This window comes from Pygocentrus nattereri, chromosome 24, assembly GCF_015220715.1.
Source record: "Pygocentrus nattereri isolate fPygNat1 chromosome 24, fPygNat1.pri, whole genome shotgun sequence".
In the NCBI taxonomy this organism is placed as follows: domain Eukaryota; kingdom Metazoa; phylum Chordata; class Actinopteri; order Characiformes; family Serrasalmidae; genus Pygocentrus; species Pygocentrus nattereri.
In genome coordinates, this window is record NC_051234.1 from 23,231,024 (window position 1) to 23,251,498 (window position 20,475).

General features: G+C 37.2%; 1 protein-coding gene across 1 annotated transcript in view; it reads right to left on the reverse strand.

The window, feature by feature from the left end:
• vipr1b (vasoactive intestinal peptide receptor 1b) overlaps positions 1-20,475 on the reverse strand; it is a 131,042-nt gene that overhangs the window by 26,369 nt on the left and 84,198 nt on the right. The window contains exons 5-6 of the mRNA XM_017717465.2: positions 14,897-14,994; positions 3,442-3,577 (exon numbers count right to left, since the gene is read on the reverse strand). Of these exons, the coding sequence (XP_017572954.1) occupies positions 3,442-3,577; positions 14,897-14,994 (234 nt within the window). The remainder of the gene's footprint in view (positions 1-3,441; positions 3,578-14,896; positions 14,995-20,475) is intronic.

The following is a 20,475-nucleotide window of genomic DNA, read 5'->3' on the forward strand; positions in this document are numbered from 1 at the left end:
AAACACGTCCCCCTCTCAATGAATCAGACAGGCCTCTCGATGGCCCTTTATCATGTACTTAATATGAACTCATGGTTCAACCCCCTGGGTAATGGATTGTTTTATAATGCTCTTTATAATGACCTGAGCTCCAGGTGGACCCTATAAGGGACAGATAAACATCGCAGGACAGCTCTACACATAACATAATGTCACCGAATTTAATTTCTGTTAATAACAATTCATGTGTATTCAGTGAAAGACTGTATTATTAACAATTACTATTAACTTTTGTTATTAACAACTAACTTATTACTGTCATTTTTGCTGCTATTTAAATGCAATTAAAAATTACAAAAATAGATACATTAAGAATTACATTTACATACAATTGCAATCTCCTCCTAGTATGTCAGACAATTCACAATCAACAGAATTCCTGCTTCTAAAAATCACCTACAAGTGAGAAATGATTTATAGTAAAATGATGGAAATATTAAATAAAATAAATATAATAATATAATATAATAATATATATTAATAATATAACATTAATTAACAATATAATAAATATTAATTAACAATATAATAAATAAAAATAATATAATAAACTGGCCTATCAGTGCTCCATCCAAAATTGTGTTCTTTTATAGCAAAGGTTGCTAGGGTGGCCAAGTTTTACAGACCCCAAAAGTTGAAAGGTGCATCCAAGGACTGTTAAAATAGACTGGATGTAATTTTCTTTTTTATTGTGTAATCAAGGTAATGCTGCCATGGTGAAAAATTGAATTCCAGCCAGCCTACTTTCGATAACCTACAACAACAAACAGAGCTGGGCAAATTTCAGAGACCAACCTTTCAGATCTCTATTTTCCAGTCAAAACCAAAAAAGTGTCAACAAAAAGGCATATATATTTAACATAAAACTATACATAAGCCTGCCATACTTCTAGTTACAACAGTTCCCAAAGGAGTAGACACAGAAACTGGAGTCCAGACCTCAACACCACTGAATGTGCTTGGGATTACCTGGATGAGGAGTAGAAAAATAAAAGACAGAACTCTCTGAAAAACTCTTTGAAAAACGGAAAAGAATGGGATCTGTAATAATAGCGTGGGCACATTTAATACTGAAGAAAAATGATGTGTAATTGTTGAGGCTTCTGTGCAATTTCTTGGTAAATGCTTTCTGCCTTTTTTCGTCCTGATGCTGAAAAATGAATTTCTTGTACTTCATGGCTGTTTTGACTGGAACTTCATAAAATGAATTGTGCTCTTTGACTTTTACACAGTACTGTAATCCAGCTTGGTAGGGTTGCATTTAAAATTGAAAATTCAACATTATGTAGCAAACAGAAATTCCAACGTAGTTGTATTCTGTTAAGCAACCCTGCCATGAAAGAACAGATTTGTGGTTGGAGCAATATGTAAGTTATTTACAGGCCTAGGACAAACGTTTGAACACCCGAGTCAACTTACATTTCTCTTGATTTTCTAAGTGAAAATAATGCAACACATTCTCTACAGGGAACCCACTAAATATGCTCCCCCACAAAAGAAATATGTTGAATTCTGTGAATAAACAGTAATTGAGCATTCAAATGTGCCGACATGTGTTCTCTGTAGTATCTGTGACGTGTGTTCTCTGTAGTGTCTGTCACTTATTTTCCACTGCACAATATGCTTTTATCATCATCAGATAACTGGGACTCCTGAGGGTTAATAACAATTCATGTGCAGTGACTGGAATTGTTTTTCAGACTGTACAAGTAAACACAGTTCTTTGGCTCACCTATGCCATTATCTCTAATATGACATTGTGAGAGATTTAACATGAGCTGGACGAGTGTTCTAGCACCACAGTATGCACGAGCTAGCAGCTCCATCCCACACAGCGATAAGGAGGCATATGTTTCCCTTTCAGATGTTTGCCTCCTCTCTTAAGTTCATCTGAGATTTTGCTGAAGCAGCTGGGTCTTCTCACAGCTCTCCTGTGTCACTTCCACTCTGCCAGCAGGAATCTCACTGATGCGGTTTATAGATGCAAATGTGATGTTAAACACAAGTCTAAATATTGCTCAGATTTGTTTCTGTAGCTCAGTACAAAGCTTTTTTGTGTCGCTGGCTCAAACATGACCCCAAGCTCAAGTGACATTAAGCAATTTGGTATTAATAGACTTGAAGAGGGAAGACAAAAGGGAGGGGAAAGAGGCCAAGGGAAACTCTCGAGGGCCAGAAACAACAACTGTGGGAGCAGCCATCATGTAAAATTAATGGAATAAATGTTTTGACACTCAGAAGGTGTTGAGAGCAGTGCAGCACCTGCTATTTTTTGTCTAAGACACTCAAAGCTGTTAGGGTGAAGGGATCTTCCCGCATCTCTTATCTCTTTTAAGGTTTCTTAAATTAAATAAGGCAAATGTGTTCAAAACATCAAATTAGCTACTAAAATGAATCCAACAATAAAGGCAGCAATTAGCTTCTTTTATACATTGACAGAAAACATGGTGGCACACAGGAAGCTCCAATACTATATGCTGACCCATTTTACTGACCAACATGGACATGCATGGTGAGCATGCATTTGGGGCAGATTTTAGTATGTTAAAAGGGAAAAAGTTTCTGAAGGAATCAGAAATGAAATGTTAGGTACTAAGACCTATAAATGTTAATCAACAGATGTATGGTTAACTGTATGTAGGGCAAAAACACTAATCCAGTACAAACAAAGTAATTGTTTCAAACTATAATATGTCACTTCTTTATTACTTACACACAGAGGTGCCCTTGAATTAGCTAAAGAGCTAAGTGGTGTAGTGGTGAATGGTAATGACTCGTCTACAGAAAGGTTTTTCTCTTCAGTAGTTGATTAACTAACGTTATAGCATGCCAATATAACACAAAGAACAGTGATATATAATTTTTGTGTTTTTGGTTCTAACTAATGCCAGCTAGAGTAATTAGGATGATTACAGCTGCACCATCTTCGCCTTTTCAATCACACTGTTAACCCAACACTTGTTAGGACACTCATTTGTTTGTAGTGAAGTATAATATACTTTCTTAATCGTAACAAAACTCACAATTTATAGCCCTTATAAAATTCAACAATACTTGTATTGCAAGCTGTAGGCCTGTATTTTCTAAAGCAAATAATCAAGCTTCATTGAAGAACCATGTACAACAGAGGTTAGTTCTGCTTACACAGCAAAAGAAAAAAAAAGTAAATTGCAGTACCTGCTGTCGGAAGCATGATCATAAAAATGGTTCTATGTTTCATTTCAAATAAAAAAAACAAAAATGCAGTTTGTGACACAAATAAGAACAAAAATCTACAAATGTTAGATGTTATATCATGTTCTTTACATACCAAAAAAAGCAACAGCTACTGTATACTTTCAATTCACATTATTAATGAAGAAGAGTGGAGTGAAAGGCAGAAATATACACTAATGAACTTACAGATCCAGTGGAGCAGTTGTCTGATTCCTGAATAACATCATACAACACAACGTCTTTGATGAAGACTGCGATGGCTTTCAGGATGAAGGCCACAAACAGGTGCATGTGGATGTAATTCCGCGTGCAGTGGAGTTTCCTGCGGAACACAAATCATCACACACACACACACACACACACACACACACACACACACACACACACACACACACACACACACACACACACACAACCTGATTAAGAAAACCCCAGACCCCTAATCACACCCTGCTTCTAAAATTAATGACTACAATAACGACTGATTAAAGCCTAATCAAGCTTTCTTGTGAAAGCTTTTGGGGATAGATAGCTAACACGCTGCACTTCTATCAGATATAAGTGACAATGTCATTACATCTGGAATTGTCCAGCTTGATACTTGAAAATTAATCAGTTGAGATGTAAGCATCAAGTCATTTGTAATGGTTGGATATGAAATGTTCTGTTCTTGAGTTAGAATTGTTCACTGTGGAGGTGATAGGAACCAGATGTCCAAAGAGTTAAAAACCTCTAAAAGCTACATGACAGGAAGGTATTACATGAAATGGTTATGGTTATTCTGCCTTGATGTCTGAGACATTGTTTGATGATGGTTTTGAGAAGGTTTTGGCCCAAAACCTAGTCACAGTGGTGGGGTACATGCAGGGTGTTGCAAGGCAAAATAGTCCCCAAATAAGACTTTAAGATTCACCACTTTTTTAAACACAATTATCAACATAACATATAAGAACTCGGAAAACAGGTTAGGGTTCTCTGGTGGTTTTGGATAGTAAATGGCTATATTTGTGTTGTAGACATGGCGAACCCTGTTTCCTATTACCACCACCGCAAAGAGTCCGTATGTTTCTCTACAATAATTAATTTCACATCAAACCTCTTTTTGATTTTTGTTTGCATCTCAACCACTGAAATACATACAGTTTGGAAATTGGTGGAATTCAGATGTCTATGTTTTTGTGAAATTTGCCTTAAGTTACACTCAGTGTGGGAAAACTGTGTGGCACCATTAGCTTGATGTTAGCACAGTACAGAAAATTGCTTTGAGGTCCTGCTTGAAATTAGCATTATTGGTCATTTGGTGAGCAATAACTACCTAGAAGGTGAAAATTCCTGCATTAAATGCCACTATATTACAATATTTTAATGGTTATATTACAGAAAATTTTCGTAGTTCATAAAAATCACAGCAATATGCGGTGATGGGTGACTGAAAGGTCTTGCTTTAACTTGGCAACAATAGCATACCCCAAACAAACTACATTTCTTTACACTAATTGAGCAGAATAATTGCTGAATAATTTGACTTTTAGTCCAAGTGCTCAAATTTCTATATAGGCCAAACAATAAAATGGACTGAACTGAACAGTATAACCATGTGTAACCTAAATAAACATGAAAAGCCTTTATAAATACTTTACTGGAAAAAGATTAAAATTATTAAAAGACTTAATTTTAAAAATATACATATATCTATAAAAACTAGGGCTGTCAAACGATAAAAAAATTTAATCGTGATTCATCTCAGAATTTCATATAGTTAATTGTGATTAATCGCATTTTTTTTCTAAATCTGTGTAAATGTTATAGAAAATAAGGATTTTTAAATGAAATGTTACAGTTAAAATGTTGAACACATTTTATGCTAAATGTACTTATGTTCAAAACTGCTGGGACAAGAGAAAACTGTCAGGGAGTTTTATTCACTCACATACTAGGCAGTAATACTGTACAAAACACAAAATTGGATTTCTAATAGATTAGGGAGCTGTAGTCTCAAATATAAGACATATAAGACACACACTACTGTGTCTCAGTTCAGATATGTGTAACAAAAGAAAACAAAAACTAAAAACTTCAATTGTGTTGAAGTCGTATTCAATCACAGCCTATAGGACTTCACAGTCCTGCGCAAACAAAAATAAATTACACAAAGTTGGACTTCATTAAAGACATGTAGTGTCATACCACAGAGCTACAGCACTGTAAACATCATGTAAACGTGGCTACTTACTCCTCTACTCTTAATGGGAGACGCCGCGCACAGTCAAGTCTCAACATGAACTACGGATGACTCACAGGGCCAAATAGAATTTGCGTTAACGGCACTGTTTTTAAAAAACGCTTTAAATTGAGATCGCGTTAATGCGTTATTATTGCTTTAACTTCACTTTAAAACTTCAGTTTAAAAACACTATAAAAAACTGGCAAAAAAGCATATAAGTAGGCTTTGTGTCTTACTGTAAGAGAGAGAAGCAGGATCATTTGAAATATGCATTATTAATACTATGCGAACAGCCAACGAATTGAAGGGTAATTGTACGATTTACTTTAAATTGAGTAGCTGAGTTTGAGTAATATTGACAGCCCTAATGTATAACTGCAATAGCTAAAAAGAGTAGTGAAATATACAAGAAGGCTTTGTAAATGAACTGTAAATGAATAGAAATATATGGCTTATTTCATGGGCCGGGCATTTTATTTTGACAGTCAGTAATAATAATGGGAGCAAGAAGGAGTCGAGTCAGAAGCAATAAATCTGACTTTATTATGAGAGTCTGCATAGAAAGTCAATAGCAGACTGAAAATGATCAGTCCATTAGAAATGTTATCTCGTCCAGTACTGAAAATGTTTCTTCAGTACAGAAAGCGCTGATATCCTGGAACACCCACGTGTGTCTGCTTTGTTTTGTACAAGCCCTGGACACTCGGCTGTATCTACTGCTGAATGAAGGCCGGAATGTTCTAGAGGATGTGACACATGACAGCAGTCCACTTAAAACCCGACACTCTGCCAAAGCTCTGCTGTGCTAACATGGCATGCTAACAAATACTGTCAACTAATGCATAGTATTAAAAACCCATAACTGACATTTTTCTAGCAGTGTATGTTCATTTATAACAGTCAAAATGATTTTTTTTACATGAACATTTTCCAACCTCTTTTTTGTCACATAGAATTTTTGTTTTTGTTACTGTACTTTTAAGATTTAGAAGTCTATTGTGATTGGCTGTCCTGTGTTGTCTCATCAGTCCAGGCTGAAACGCTGCTTAGAAGTTTAACATGAGTGTATGGAGCTAAACTGCTGTAGGTTGAATATGTATATGAAGAGTTTCGCTCCAAAGCGTATTATAGACCACTTTTTTTCATGATATACATTGTTGGGATTGGGCTTTACACATAGACAAAATATCAATGCTGGATTCTGATTAAAGCTGCACTATATAACATTTGGGAATTTGGAAACCTCTCTGGTAGAAATGTGTAATTGCAGGTAACATGTGGCTGCACATTGTAACTTTGGTTGGCTTTGGACTCCCACGAGCGGATGAATCTGATGTTTGCGAGTATGTTGAATGAGCACTCACAGCTAACTGCAAAACCTGGTGATGGAAGTCTTTTCTGAGAATGTGAGTGAATTATATACTATTGGCATCATATCTTCATCAGTATAATGTTGAGAAAAGCAGTGCGTTTAGGCATACACTCTCAAAGAGAAAGGTACAAAGGTACCCTCAAGGGTACCTCTGCATTATACTCTCAGAAATAAAGGTATGAAACTGTCACTGGGGCAGTACCCCTCTTGTCCCTGGGGCGGTACCCTCACGGGTACATCTCAGTACCTTTAGTCAGTGAAGATAACTGTACAGATAAGTTGTACTCCTCACACCCCGTCTTGCTTCCATGCTTATTTTATTGTTCTGTCTTAAAACATTAGATTATCAGAATGTACTAATACGTACTTTTTACCTGTAAAAAAACATATTTAAGGTACACGGTTTGACCTTAAAACAACTGTTGTACCTTTGAGGGCATATTTATATTATTTGAACCTTGATGAATGAAAATTGTACCTGCACATTTCCATTGCAACTATATATTTTAAAATTGTAATTGACTTTACTAGGCCTGGTTGATAGGGTGATGTATTCAAATGCCGTTGATGATCGACAAGTAACTTGACGGCGATGTGTAAAGGAGATAATGGCCATTCTGAGAAAAGAACTGAGAGAGAATTAGAGAGTACTAATTTACTGTTAAACAGCTTATTGAGAACTTAGGGATCATGTTTCATTAAGAAGCTGTTCTCTCTGTATGCACTGTAACGCTGGCTTTACCACACAGCTCTTCTTTTACTTATTTTAATTTATGTTAAGTTTAGCTTATTTTAAGTTTATGTTAAGTCTACACTGTGTAAGTTGTAACTGAACAGTTATAAAAAGCGATTGCATACCTGCCAGTGTATTTTACATGTTGTGGGTTGTCCTATTCTATAGATCCTCTGGTAATACAAGTCAAACAAAACTTCAGTTGTTCATGTTACAAAAACAGAATTAATCCGATGGGTTTACTGTAAGAACGCGTACAGTGCCAATGAAGCACTGGCCTTTTGATTAGATTTTATAATGTGCTAAAAAGATTAGCTTGGCTCAGATATGGATATTTCTTATGCAGGATATTACAGCTGGTTTCATCTCTCTGCTCCCTTCTGCTTCTATCTGCCAAACACATTCACCATCCAAATGTGAAAAGAAATATTAAAATAGCCTAATACATTTTCATGCCAGAATCTCATAAGTAATCAAGGCTAAATTTGATAACACTTAAAGGTACAGCACATATTAGAGTGAAATTCTTTTTCAGGATGTTCTGGCTGTTTTTACAGATTACTGATTTCAGAGTAGATCCTTGTAGAGGGCAAACCACTTCCTAACTGACTGCAATTATCTTCATTTTCAGTTTTTTTTTTAATTATTTTTTCAGATGTATTATGTGTCATTGTCCTCTAACAGTTATACCAACTTGCTACTAAACTTGCAGCCTCAGCATGCTTATGTAAAGTCAAATTCACAGAAGCATCCATATTAACTACAGTGAAAACTTGGGCTACTAAATAAGCTCTGTTCTGATTGGATGCCCTGTATTGTTCCTCACTCAAAAAGCTGTTCAGGCTGAAATGCTCCTTATAACTTTAGTGTGACTGGGCAGGGCTAAACTTTTGTAGACTATACAGATGTTTGCTGGTTTTATTGGCATCACAAAACAGAAGGCTAGTTTTACAGTTTAGACTATATACAGACTAAACCATAAATGCAAGATATTTTTACAAGATATGGACCTTTAATCATTACCATTATTTTTTTCATGTACTGATTATTCAGAAGCCTGCATCACTATAAATTTTTTTTAAATGTTTTAAATATTTATTAAGTAAGTAACCTGGTTGCCTTAAAATTTAGAATTAATTAAACTTATAACAGTAAGTTAACAGAACAAAAATTTTACATTATATTAACTTCATATGTTCATGAAATCCAACAAAAGAAAATAATATCTAGTCAGAACAACACAACCCAGTCTTTAATCATATTACTAATTTTAGTAAAAAGTAAGAGTTTTGCAATCGTAAAATGTAGCAATAATCACAGTAGTTGGATTCTGTCTTTTCTGTGCAACCCTACTAAAACCCAGTTTTCACATAATCTTATTTACTTAATTATGTTTATATGGCTGCAGTGCACAGTTAACCAAACAGAAGTCTTGTCTCTCTCAGTCTTGAAGCTGAATCAGAGATCTTCACTAAAAAAAAAAAAAAAAAAATCTGTGACCTTTCTACTGAACCCTAGGAGTGAAGCACAAGTGTGAAGTAAGCTGCCAGCTTACTGCCCACACACTGTGTCCTAACACAGTAACCTTGGCAGATGGTCCATAGTTTTTCACAGGCAGGCCAGCAGGAGGCCGCACGCAGCAGTGAACAATGAAAAGTGCCTCTATGAATTTACACTAAAACCCGTTAATACAGTAAATAACCGGCAGACAGGGATGGGCATTTAAAACATTCTAAAATAAAATATTCCAAGAAAATATTTACAAAATGAAGAAAGAAGGTTTAATTGTGATTTATTAAGTAACATTTGTTTACTTTGTTGTAGCTAGCATAAGAGACAATCTGTAACTAATTGGCTGATTTAGTCATTTATCTTTGTGTTTTTCCATTTGGCCTAAAGTTGACAACTCTACACTGTACACATTTGTCATTTTCTTGTTTTAAACATTTCTATGTTTCCATAGATATTTGAAAATATATATAACAAGAACAAAGTTTAAAATTAAATATCAGTGATGACGATATATCACAATGATCATTAACCACAGTCACATTTGAAATCCTAAACAATATTTAATGTGAAGTGGAAAACTAGAAAAACTCAACTTCGCTGCCTGAACAGGACTGTGTGCGTGTTTGAGACAGCACTGTTGGTCAATTAGGCCAATTATCCAAACACAGTTAGCATTTGCTAAAGTGGTACTGTGACTAGCCTATGACTGGCCATGATAGCTGACAAATACACTGAACTGTATTGATTTTTCACAAAGCAGGCACTGCAGACACATTTATTTATTTGTTTGTTTATTAAAGCTAGTTTGGTAGCCTGTCAGGCACAACTAAAGAGAGGTTTGTGTTGGGTATGGCTGTGGTAAAGAGCCACTGATGAAAAACCTGCCCGTATTCTGATGGCATCAACATCTTCCAGTCTAATCCTGCCCAACTCAGATCCAACTGAGTAAAAAACAAAAGGCAAAAGATCTCTTCACTGAAATGACCAATATTGTTCTTTACTTGGTAATCAATAATACATTATGCTTTTAGCTACATTTATATATTTATGCACAAGCCTATAGCAAAATGCATAAACAGATTAATGAAAAACCTTTTAACAATTACAAGTTTTATTCTTTTTGGAAAGAAAGTAAGTAATATTCAATTAAATAAACCAATAAGACAAATTTGTCTACCTGCATATCTGAAAAAACACATCCGCTACTGCCTGAAGTATATGATGTTCTCAGATCACTGCCTTTGCATTTGCACCAAAAGCCTTTTCAGCTCCACCAAAAAAGTGTGTCTCTGAAAGCACTGCAATACAAAAATATTTCAAATCACACAAATCTCATCAGCAAAGCAGAGACTATACAACAATTTGTATGACACTATGGTTTCACATCTTTGTATTTAGCTGGTGGGAGCACACTTCTCCAGACAACTTCTAACAGCTCTGCATGAGCCCCACAATTGTAGTAAATTACACCGCATAAACCCAATCATCAAAATGAGCATCTGGGATGAATGACAGCATGAAACAGACACGATAAACAGCGATTTGGTTAACAAATACCCAACCTATTCTTCCCTTCCCCTCGTAACCCGTAGCAAATCCCCACTGAGCCGATCATGATCAGTTAAGGCTGCTTAAGCCTGCTGCTCCAGCAGCAGCGGTGATAATAGACAGGATTAGGATTGATTACACAGCCACAGAGCTTCCCTCCAACAGAGCAGTGGGCACTGTTCCCACTAGCACCAGCTACACTGCAGGCCTGGCATCCAGCTAGCTCTGCTGCATGACAACCACTGATAAACACTGTATCAGCCATCAGCTGCTGAGGAATTGTTGTTATGAATTCAGACAAACATGACTGGAAAGTACTGGTGCTTTAATAATCAGTCAAATCAGTCAATCAGTCAAATGAGGATGCTGGCATTACACTCTAAAAAAATAAAGAAGCCGACAAAAGACGTGTTACTTTGAGTGTCATCAACTTCATTTTTTTCAAAGAACCATTCGCTGAATAGGATATGCACCAATATTTCAGTCATTCAAACATTTTGTCTGAAAAATTTGGTTTTCAATCCTCAAGAAAAAGGATGAAAATTTTGTCTGACTACAATGATGTATCAAACTCCAGCACTTAATAAAGCATTTGAATGTAATGGAAATGAAACAGTGATGAAGATTAGTTGTTTCTTTCATGTGCCAATCTATAATCATGTTGTTACACAACTTACTTACTACATTAGAGCTGGGGAGGAAAACTGAGAACAGCAGGACAACAATACTGGCTTTAAATAGCTGCTGCCTTTTTTGCCCCTTTAGGAACTGCATTAGCAGGTCATTTCCCAAGACACAAATTAAGCTGAATACTGTTCTAGAAGATGACCTCTAAATTGGAATTGCAATAAACACTATCGTTGCAAACGCACTGGCATGTGTTCCTGGATTAGGTGCAATTATGTTAAATTACAGAATTATGTAGGCCCTCAGGGACCCCAGCACAGACGTTAGTCTAACCGCTCTCATTTAAAAACTGCCAGTCAGCAAGATTTCATTTGCTAGGGGATTAAATAAACAAAAATCATGTTAGTACTTCATTAGTTTATTGAAGAGGATGGCAAGTGGACACTAAGGGGCATTTTACAGGTTATTGTAAACAGTATTACAATTGAGTTTTAAAAGTGGTTAAAGTGCACATAACTCAAATGTGCTAATACTGACTATAGCACTAAAACATTTACATGGTCCAGAGAAGGACACAGTAGTACAGAACTATTTGACCATCCTTGTTGTTTGCTACTGGTTGGTACCAGTTCCTGACGGATGAGTACTGAAATATTGACAAGCTCATGGACAAACTGTGCTGTGATCAGCATTAATATAACGTTAATTCATTCTACATAGTAAGCAGTCAGAAGAAGAGGAGCTCTGTACTTGTGACAAAAGTGCTCACATGCCTCTGACGACCTCAAGTATTTTGAATGCTAAGTGTCATTTTGTGCTCTCTGGTCATGGCTGAAAGAGAACGCTGTTGAAAGGTGTGGGCTCACTTGACTAAATTTCATGATAATGCAGTTAAATGTAAGGTGGTAGTTGTGGGCAAACACCAGCAATCTCATGAAACACAACATCCTGACGTAGTGCATCATGTTTGCTTTAGCAAAGCAGCTGCTGCACCTGCATCTTCAGTGCAGCCTCCTGGTGTTGTGACAAATTGTGCTGCCTTGTCAATGTCTTGCTGTAGTGCATATTTATAGGTAGTACATGAAACTCTAGGTAGGATATATTGATAGCTTAAATCACCTTATCAAAAATGCTACCAGCACAAAAACTCTGAAGCTGAAGCTTCTTATTTGTCAGCTTCTAGTTCAGATTTTGCTGTTCCACCGTAAACAGTGCAGCAGTTATGTGCTGGCACTTAAGGCGTTATAATAACTTCTGCACAATTTAAGGCAGAATGGGAAAATTCTCAGAAGAAGCTGGCAGATAGGAAGCCAACTTTGGCCACTTTTTAAAACTACAGGTAGGACAGATTGATAAGTCTTATCAGAAAATGTATATTTATCAGAAACCGTATATTTCAATAGCCTAAAACAGCTTATGGGGGGAAGTAGTGATATCAAGCTAACTCTGTACTGAATTAAAATTTCGTAGCATAGCATAAATTGCGAATTGCTAGGTAGCCTTTATTTGAACTTAGTGTGAGCTGACATGACAATCAGGGGTAACTAATTTTGTATTACTTGTGATTGTTAATATTTTCAACTGTAGGGAAATGACCACAGGCTTTTCACTTTTTTAATTATGGAGAGTGGTATCAAAAAGAGTGTCAATAATCAATAAGCAGTATCGGTATCCGTACTGGTATCAACAATCCTAACAATACCCATATCTAGATGGTAATAAACACAGCATATATGTTATACAGTGCCCTGCAAAAGCATTCAACCCCCTCAAGTCATCATATTCGTGACACTTTGACATTTTGTGATGTAATATTTTACTTTAAAAGACTGACCATCAAACTGAATTCTTTTAAAGTGATATTGGTGTTATGTAAGAAAATAATCTGTGACAAGAATTACTAACTAAAAAATTCTGTTTGCATAAGCATTCTCTGTGCTGTGGAAGCTTAAGTTCACACACATTAAAGATAACTGCCCTAATAAGGACACAACTGGCTTAAAACTGGCATCTACTTATGAATTAGTGGAATAGTTCACCTTTAAAAGACTCCCTTAATTCAAGTACTTTTGAGCTAACTGTCAAAGTGAAGGAAAACTGTGAAAACAAAGACCAAAGAGCATTCTAAGGAAATGAGCCATAAAGTGCTTGGATGAGCACTGCTGGATGAATTGTGAGGAAATGGAAGCTGCATCCTGCCACCCAGGTGCTGCCTAGACAAGGCTAAGCCACAAAACTGCATCAGAGCAAGATGGGGATTTGTGAGGGAAGCTACAGACAGGCCAACAATGACTTTCAAGGAGCTACAGACTGTACTGGCTGAGAGTCGAGTGAGCCCTGCATACTACTGGCCTATATGGGAGGGTGGATAGAAAGAAGCAATTACTGGAGAAAAAACATGTATGGGCTTTCTTAGAAACCAACTAAAATGTGGCATAAGGTTTTATGGACAGATGAGAGAAAATAGAGCTTTCTGGGCAAAATTCAAAACGCTACTTGTGGCACAAACCTAATACTGCCCATTGCACAACAGACACCACCTCAACAGTGGTGTTTGAAGTTTGAAGGTGACAGCATCCTGCTACGAGGATGCTTTTCCTCAGTGGCATCTGGGCATCTTGTTAAAATTAACACTTCTGAAAACTCCAGTCTGCAAGTCTCAGCCTCCCTGAACAACCTGCAGCAAATCTACCAGGAAGAATGGGTGAAAATCTCTTTTAGTTGCTGAAATACCCCAGCTTAAATCTGTTCTTGCAGCAAAAGGTGGTTGTAGCAGTGCTTCTCTGAAGGGAACTGAATATTTATACAAGCTGCATTTTTCAGTTTTTTTTTTAAAGATCTGCTGACAAATAATGAATTTTGACTTTGTAAACTGACTTCAGGAGCATATTATTTTGCAGTACAAATGACAGCTGGAAGAATCTGCGCAAGTTTCATTTGTAAGCCTGATGAACTGAATGGCTTTTAAGGGGTTTAAATACTTTTGCAAGGCATTGTAGCTTGTCCTCTGTGATATCACATCAAATGAGGTTCACTGAGCAACAACTTACTCTGTCTTCAGCAAAGGTTCCTTCCCATATGTCAAATTTGTTTAAAAGGTAAAAATGTTAATAGCGATACCGATAGTAGTGCACTAAATTACTTGGAATAAAGTCCCTTTATATTGACTAACATTAAAAGTAAAGAATGGTTTTCTTCTCCTGAAAAGTTACTAATTTGGAGATGCTTGTTTTCATTTTTTGGACAGCAATGAAATTCATTTATATGCTTCCCAATAAAACAGAAACTGAAATAATCATGTACTTTCTTATCAAGTATTAGCAAATTTTTTAGGCTTAATCATTTTTTAAATTTACATTATCAAAATAAAGTCTTTACATTAAACTAATGAATCACAATTTGAACCAGCATTAGGAGGATTTTTTTTACTACCTGGCAGTTACAGGATATCAAACACATGAAAGCACACGAGCCAATTGTTACTATGAGCAGTTACTATTAGTTGAAAATGAAATCAGAGAGAAAGCAAATAGTATATATATATATATATATATATATATATATATATATATATATATATATATATAGTAGACTGTTATTTTAACATTTCAATGCTATCACTTACCTGAAGATGCACAGAATCACTATGGCAGTGGTGAGAGAGATGAGAGAAACACTGTGTCCGACAGTGTAGCCAATCTTAACTGACCGGAAGAAGTTGTCCTACAAGAGATATAAAAGCCAAACATATTAGATTAATGAACACAGATGAAATTTTTACACTAAGATACATTTTTAAAGAAAGAAGAAAACCAGTTTAACCAATACCATCTATGGCATCAGTGTAAAGGCATATTTAAATAGAGTACCACTGAGAAGTTTGGAATGACTTGCCATATTAGCAGGTTTTGTTATTTTGTATGGTCATTTGCAGAAATCCAGGCACCCCTGGTCAACTGTTTGTTGATTTTCTAAGGGAAATTATGTTCATTTAATGTTTCTTTGCTAAATGTAAAATATTGGGGGGAAAGAACTATTTAAAAATTATGGCATTTTATGTTTAATTTTTTCTAATGTTTTAAACTCAACAAATAGTAATAGTGCATTACAGTTATTGGGAAAATGTCATATTTGTATGCATATGCACGAAATGAAACTCGTGCTTTGCAGCAGCAGCCTCTGTGGAGACCAGTCCAATCTAGACAAAATATGGGCATGATGATCTTTTTAAAACAAGGCAATAACTGTCCAGGCTCTCACGAAGGGTTTAGTTACAACTCTGAACTAATGCAAAACGCAAAGCAATGAACTGACTTGTACTATTACATAAATACTGAATTTAAAATGTTGATTAGCTGGACATACTGAGCCATACGGAACATCAAATCAAATCAAATCAAATTTATTTATATAGCGCTTTTTACAACTGATGTTGTCACAAAGCAGCTTTACAAAAATGGGAATCACAGCACAGAGAATCAGACAAAACACTGAACATAATATACAGAATATACAGAACCCCCGTGAGCGCTGAGGCAAGGAAAAACTCCCTCAGAGCTGGAGGAGGAAGAAACCTCGGGAGGACCAAGACTCACATCTAAAGGGGGGACCATCCTACCACTGGTCAGACAACTTATAAGTTAAACATTGAAAAGTCAATTTTACATCCACGCAGTTCTAATATATTCAGGTGTGTATAATCAACAGTGGAAACAATTAGAGTTCATATAGATTTGGATGTGATCTGTAGTGGAGAAGCTGCGTTCCAGAAACTTCCATCAGTCTGGTCAATCAGGGGGACAGGGGGACTTGAGGGTGGGACATCCATCAGTATTGGGCCGGACCGGTGGACAGTCAGTAACTCGGAGGAAGGAAAGATTTAGGAATTAGTTTAGACTGGATTTATGAAGAACAGAAAATGTAAAAAATTATCAGAGTGTGACTAATGACTCCGGCAGGTCTGAATATGACAGCCTAACTAAAGGGAGAGAGCCAGAAGGTAACATAGACACGGAGGCTCCCTGAGACACTGGCATTCACCCACTCCACCGTCCACAAACCTGAGTGACTGCATGTAGTGAGTGACAGCAGCACCAGCATCTCAGTTTACCCACAATTCACTATGTCCATGAACCCCTGGATCTGCAGCCTTATCTAAAGGGAATTAACATTAACTACCAAAAGCTAAACTAAACAAGTAAGTTTTTAGTCTAGACTTAAAGATTGAGACTGTGTCTGAGTCCCGAACATTATCGGGGAGATTATTCCAGAGTTGGGGCGCTTTATAAGAGAAAGCTCTTCCTCCTGCAGAGCTTCTCTGAATTTTGGGAACTACTAGGAAGCCAGCACCCTGTGATCTAAGTAATCGTGGTGGTTCATAATAGGAGATAAGGTCTCTCAGATACTCAGGAGCGAGCCCATGTAGGGCTTTATACGTTAACAGGAGAATTTTATAGTCTATGCGGAATTTGACTGGAAGCCAGTGAAGAGCTGATAGGACTGGACTAATATGGTCAAATTTTCTAGTTTTAGTAAGGACCCTGGCTGCAGCATTTTGAACTAGCTGAAGTTTATTTAAGTTACTGCTAGAACATCCTGACAGTAGCGCATTACAGTAGTCTAGCCTTGACGTAATGAAGGCATGTACTAATTTTTCTGCGTCATGTAAGGATAAAGCATTTCTTAGCTTGGCGATGTTACGGAGATGTAGAAAAGCTGTTTTAGTAACATTAGATATGTGTTTATCAAATGCTAGATCTGAATCTATGATAACGCCAAGATTTTTAGCTGTTGAACCAGGTGTGACTGAGAAGTCGGCCAGATTCAACATTAGGTGTGATAATTTATTTCTAGCAGCTTTAGGGCCTAATAGAAGAACTTCTGTTTTATCACTATTTAATAGAAGAAAGTTGTGTGACATCCATGATTTCACATCTTTTACGCAATCCTCCATTTTCTTTATTCTCTGTTTGTCATCAGGTTTGGCTGATATGAAGAGCTGCGTGTCGTCTGCATAACAATGAAAATTAACATTATGTTTTCTAATAACTTTGCCCAGGGGGAGCATGTATAACGTAAATAATAACGGTCCTAAGATAGAGCCTTGTGGAACTCCATATCTAACCTTTGTATAATTGGAGGGTATATTATTTACCCTCACAAACTGAAAACGATCGGTCAAGTATGATTTGAACCACGATAAGGCAGTTCCAGTTATACCGACCATTTTCTCTAATCTTTCTAGGAGGATATTATGATCTATTGTATCAAAAGCTGCGCTCAGGTCAAGAAGTACCAGTAAAGAAACGCAGCCTTGGTCAGCGGCAAGAAGCAGATCATTTGTTATCTTAACTAGAGCTGTCTCAGTGCTATGATGAGGCCTAAATCCAGATTGGAATTTTTCATAGATCTGGTTTCTTTGCAGATAAGAGCCAAGTTGTTGGGCCACGGCCTTTTCTAAAATCTTAGAAATAAATGGTAAATTTGAAATAGGTCTATAGTTAGATAGTACACTAGGATCAAGATTTGGTTTCTTGATCAAAGGTTTAATTACTGCTAGTTTAAAGGCTTTGGGAACATACCCCAGGTTTAATGATGAGTTTACTATTGTTAATAGTGGTTTAATTATGTCTGGTAATACCTGTTTTAATAGTTTTGTGGGAACTGCATCAAGTGTACAGGTTGTGCAGTTTGATGAGGAGATAATTTTCTCCAGTTCTAAATGATGTAGTGGGTTAAAAACTTCCAACCTGACTTCGGTAGCTGGATTTTGTTCTATATCAGCCACACCAGATGACAGACAAGATGTGCTATTTATCTGTTGAACTTTGTCCCGAATATTTTCGATTTTATTATCAAAATAGTCCATAAAAGCATTGCTAGTGTGGATTGCTGGAATCTGAGGATCAGTACCTGCCTGATTTTTAGTCAGTTTAGAAATAACACTAAAGAGAACTCTAGGGTTGTTTTTATTAATCTCGATCTGAGAGGCCAGATACTCTGAGCGGGCTTTATTAATTTCTCTTCTATATTCAACAATACTGTCTTTCCAAGCAGAGTGGAATACTTCCAGTTTGGTTGATCGCCATTTTCGCTCAAAATTTCGTACTAATTGCTTTAAAGTACGAGTTTGGTCGTTATACCACAGCGCAAGTTTTTTCTGTCTCTCTTTTTTGTGTTTAAGTGGTGCTACACCATCTAAAGTAGACCGGAAGGTATTTTCTAAACAATCAGTTAGTTTGTCTAGTTCTGCTGGGTTACCTGGAGAGTACACTATGGTTGATAAATCAGGAAGGTTATCAGTAAATTGTTGAGCGGTAAAGGGCGTTATTGAACGTTTCATAGAGTAGCTGGGGGATGTACGTATATTATGACTAAGATGAAGTTTAAAAGAAATAAGATAATGATCTGAGATTACTGAGGTTTGAGAAAGAATATCTAGGTTATCTATGCTAACACCCAGGGTCAAAACCAGATCCAGAGTATGATTACAGTAATGCGTAGGTCCTGTTACATTTTGAGCAATACCAACTGAGTCTAGAATTGATGCAAAAGCCTTTTTTAATGAGTCATCAACTTTTTCAAAATGAATGTTGAAGTCTCCTACTATAATTACTTTATCACTACAAACTGCTAAATCTGCAGCGAAATCACTAAATTCTTTTAAAAATTCTACATAGGGTCCTGGTGGTCTGTAAATATTAATTAAAGAAAATGCATTCTGTTTTGTAATTGGATTAATTATATTGATGTAAAGAAGCTCAAAAGAAGTGAAATTATCATAGTGTTTCTGATTGACAGCTAGGGAATTTCTAAAAATTATGCAGACCCCGCCTCCTCTACCGGACGATCTGGGGTTGTGTATATAATTATAGCCTGCAGGGGTGGCTTCGTTTAATGCTAAATATTCATCGGGTCTAATCCAGGTTTCAGTGAGGCACAACACATCAAATTTCTGATCAGTTATGATTTCATTCACTATTACTGCTTTTGAATTTAGAGATCTTATGTTAAGTAAACCAATCTTTAGTTTTGAAGTGCTAGTGCTACAGTCTGGATATGATTGTTTAATATACGTTAGGTTATTTAGATTTACTGTTTGAGTTTTTTGACATTTATGTTTGACTCGGGGGACAGACACAGTCTGAATACATTGGTATCTAGGTAACGTCTCTTTGCAGCTCACAGACGGTCGGTTAAGCCTCTCTGTCTGCGGCCTGGTCCCGGCTCCGGTTTGTCAGCAGCTTCTAAGGCTACTGCTACTCTGCCGACTAACTAAGAGACTATGTGCTATGCTGCACGAAAGTAAGGCAGCACCATCCCGCGTGGGGTGGACACCATCCCTACCTAAAAGACCAGGCTTGCCCTCAAACATTAGCCAGTTGTCTATAAAGCCCACATGATTGTCCGTACACCACTTGGACATCCAGCGGTTCAGCGAAGAAAGCCTGCTGTAAGCTTCATCACCACGCCTCATTGGGATGGGGCCAGAACAGATTACCTCTTCGGACAGCGTCTGGGCCTGTTTAACCACCTCTTTAATATTAGCCTTAGTTACTTCAGACTGCCGCAGACGAATATCATTGGCCCCTACATGAATAACTACCCTCGAATATCTCCTATTTGCTAACAGCCTAAGGTTGCCACTAATGTCCGGTGCTCTGGCTCCCGGTAAGCAGATAACTCTAGCCGCTGGTGCCCCTAAAGGAGTAGCTAATTTCACGTGCCGGACGATAGAATCTCCTATCACCAGAGTACCTTTAACAGGCTCCTCAGCGGGTGCTTCACTGAGCGGGGCAAACCTGTTTGACACGTGAACTGGGGGAGCATGGTGTACAGGTGGGCTGGCTGTGGCCTTTGCAGTAGCATTAGCCTTAGCCTTTCGACTATGCCGCCGAGACGTTACCCATTCGCCCTGCTGTGGGGGCTCTAAGGCCGGAGTCGAGGGGGTACTAGCTCTCCCTGGTGTACCCGGGGCTGCTAACAGTGACCCTTGCTGTCTATCCCTTATTAAACCCCGGATACGCAGCTCTAACTTGTCCACCTTCTCTACCAGGCAGTTAACTAGCTTGCACTTTGAACAAACACCACTATCATTATGACTATCGGTGGAGAAGGGGTCTAAACTAAACATGCCACACTCTGAACAAGAGAAAAACCCAGCAGTAGCCATGACAAAAAAGCACTCACCTTGTTTCAGTTGAA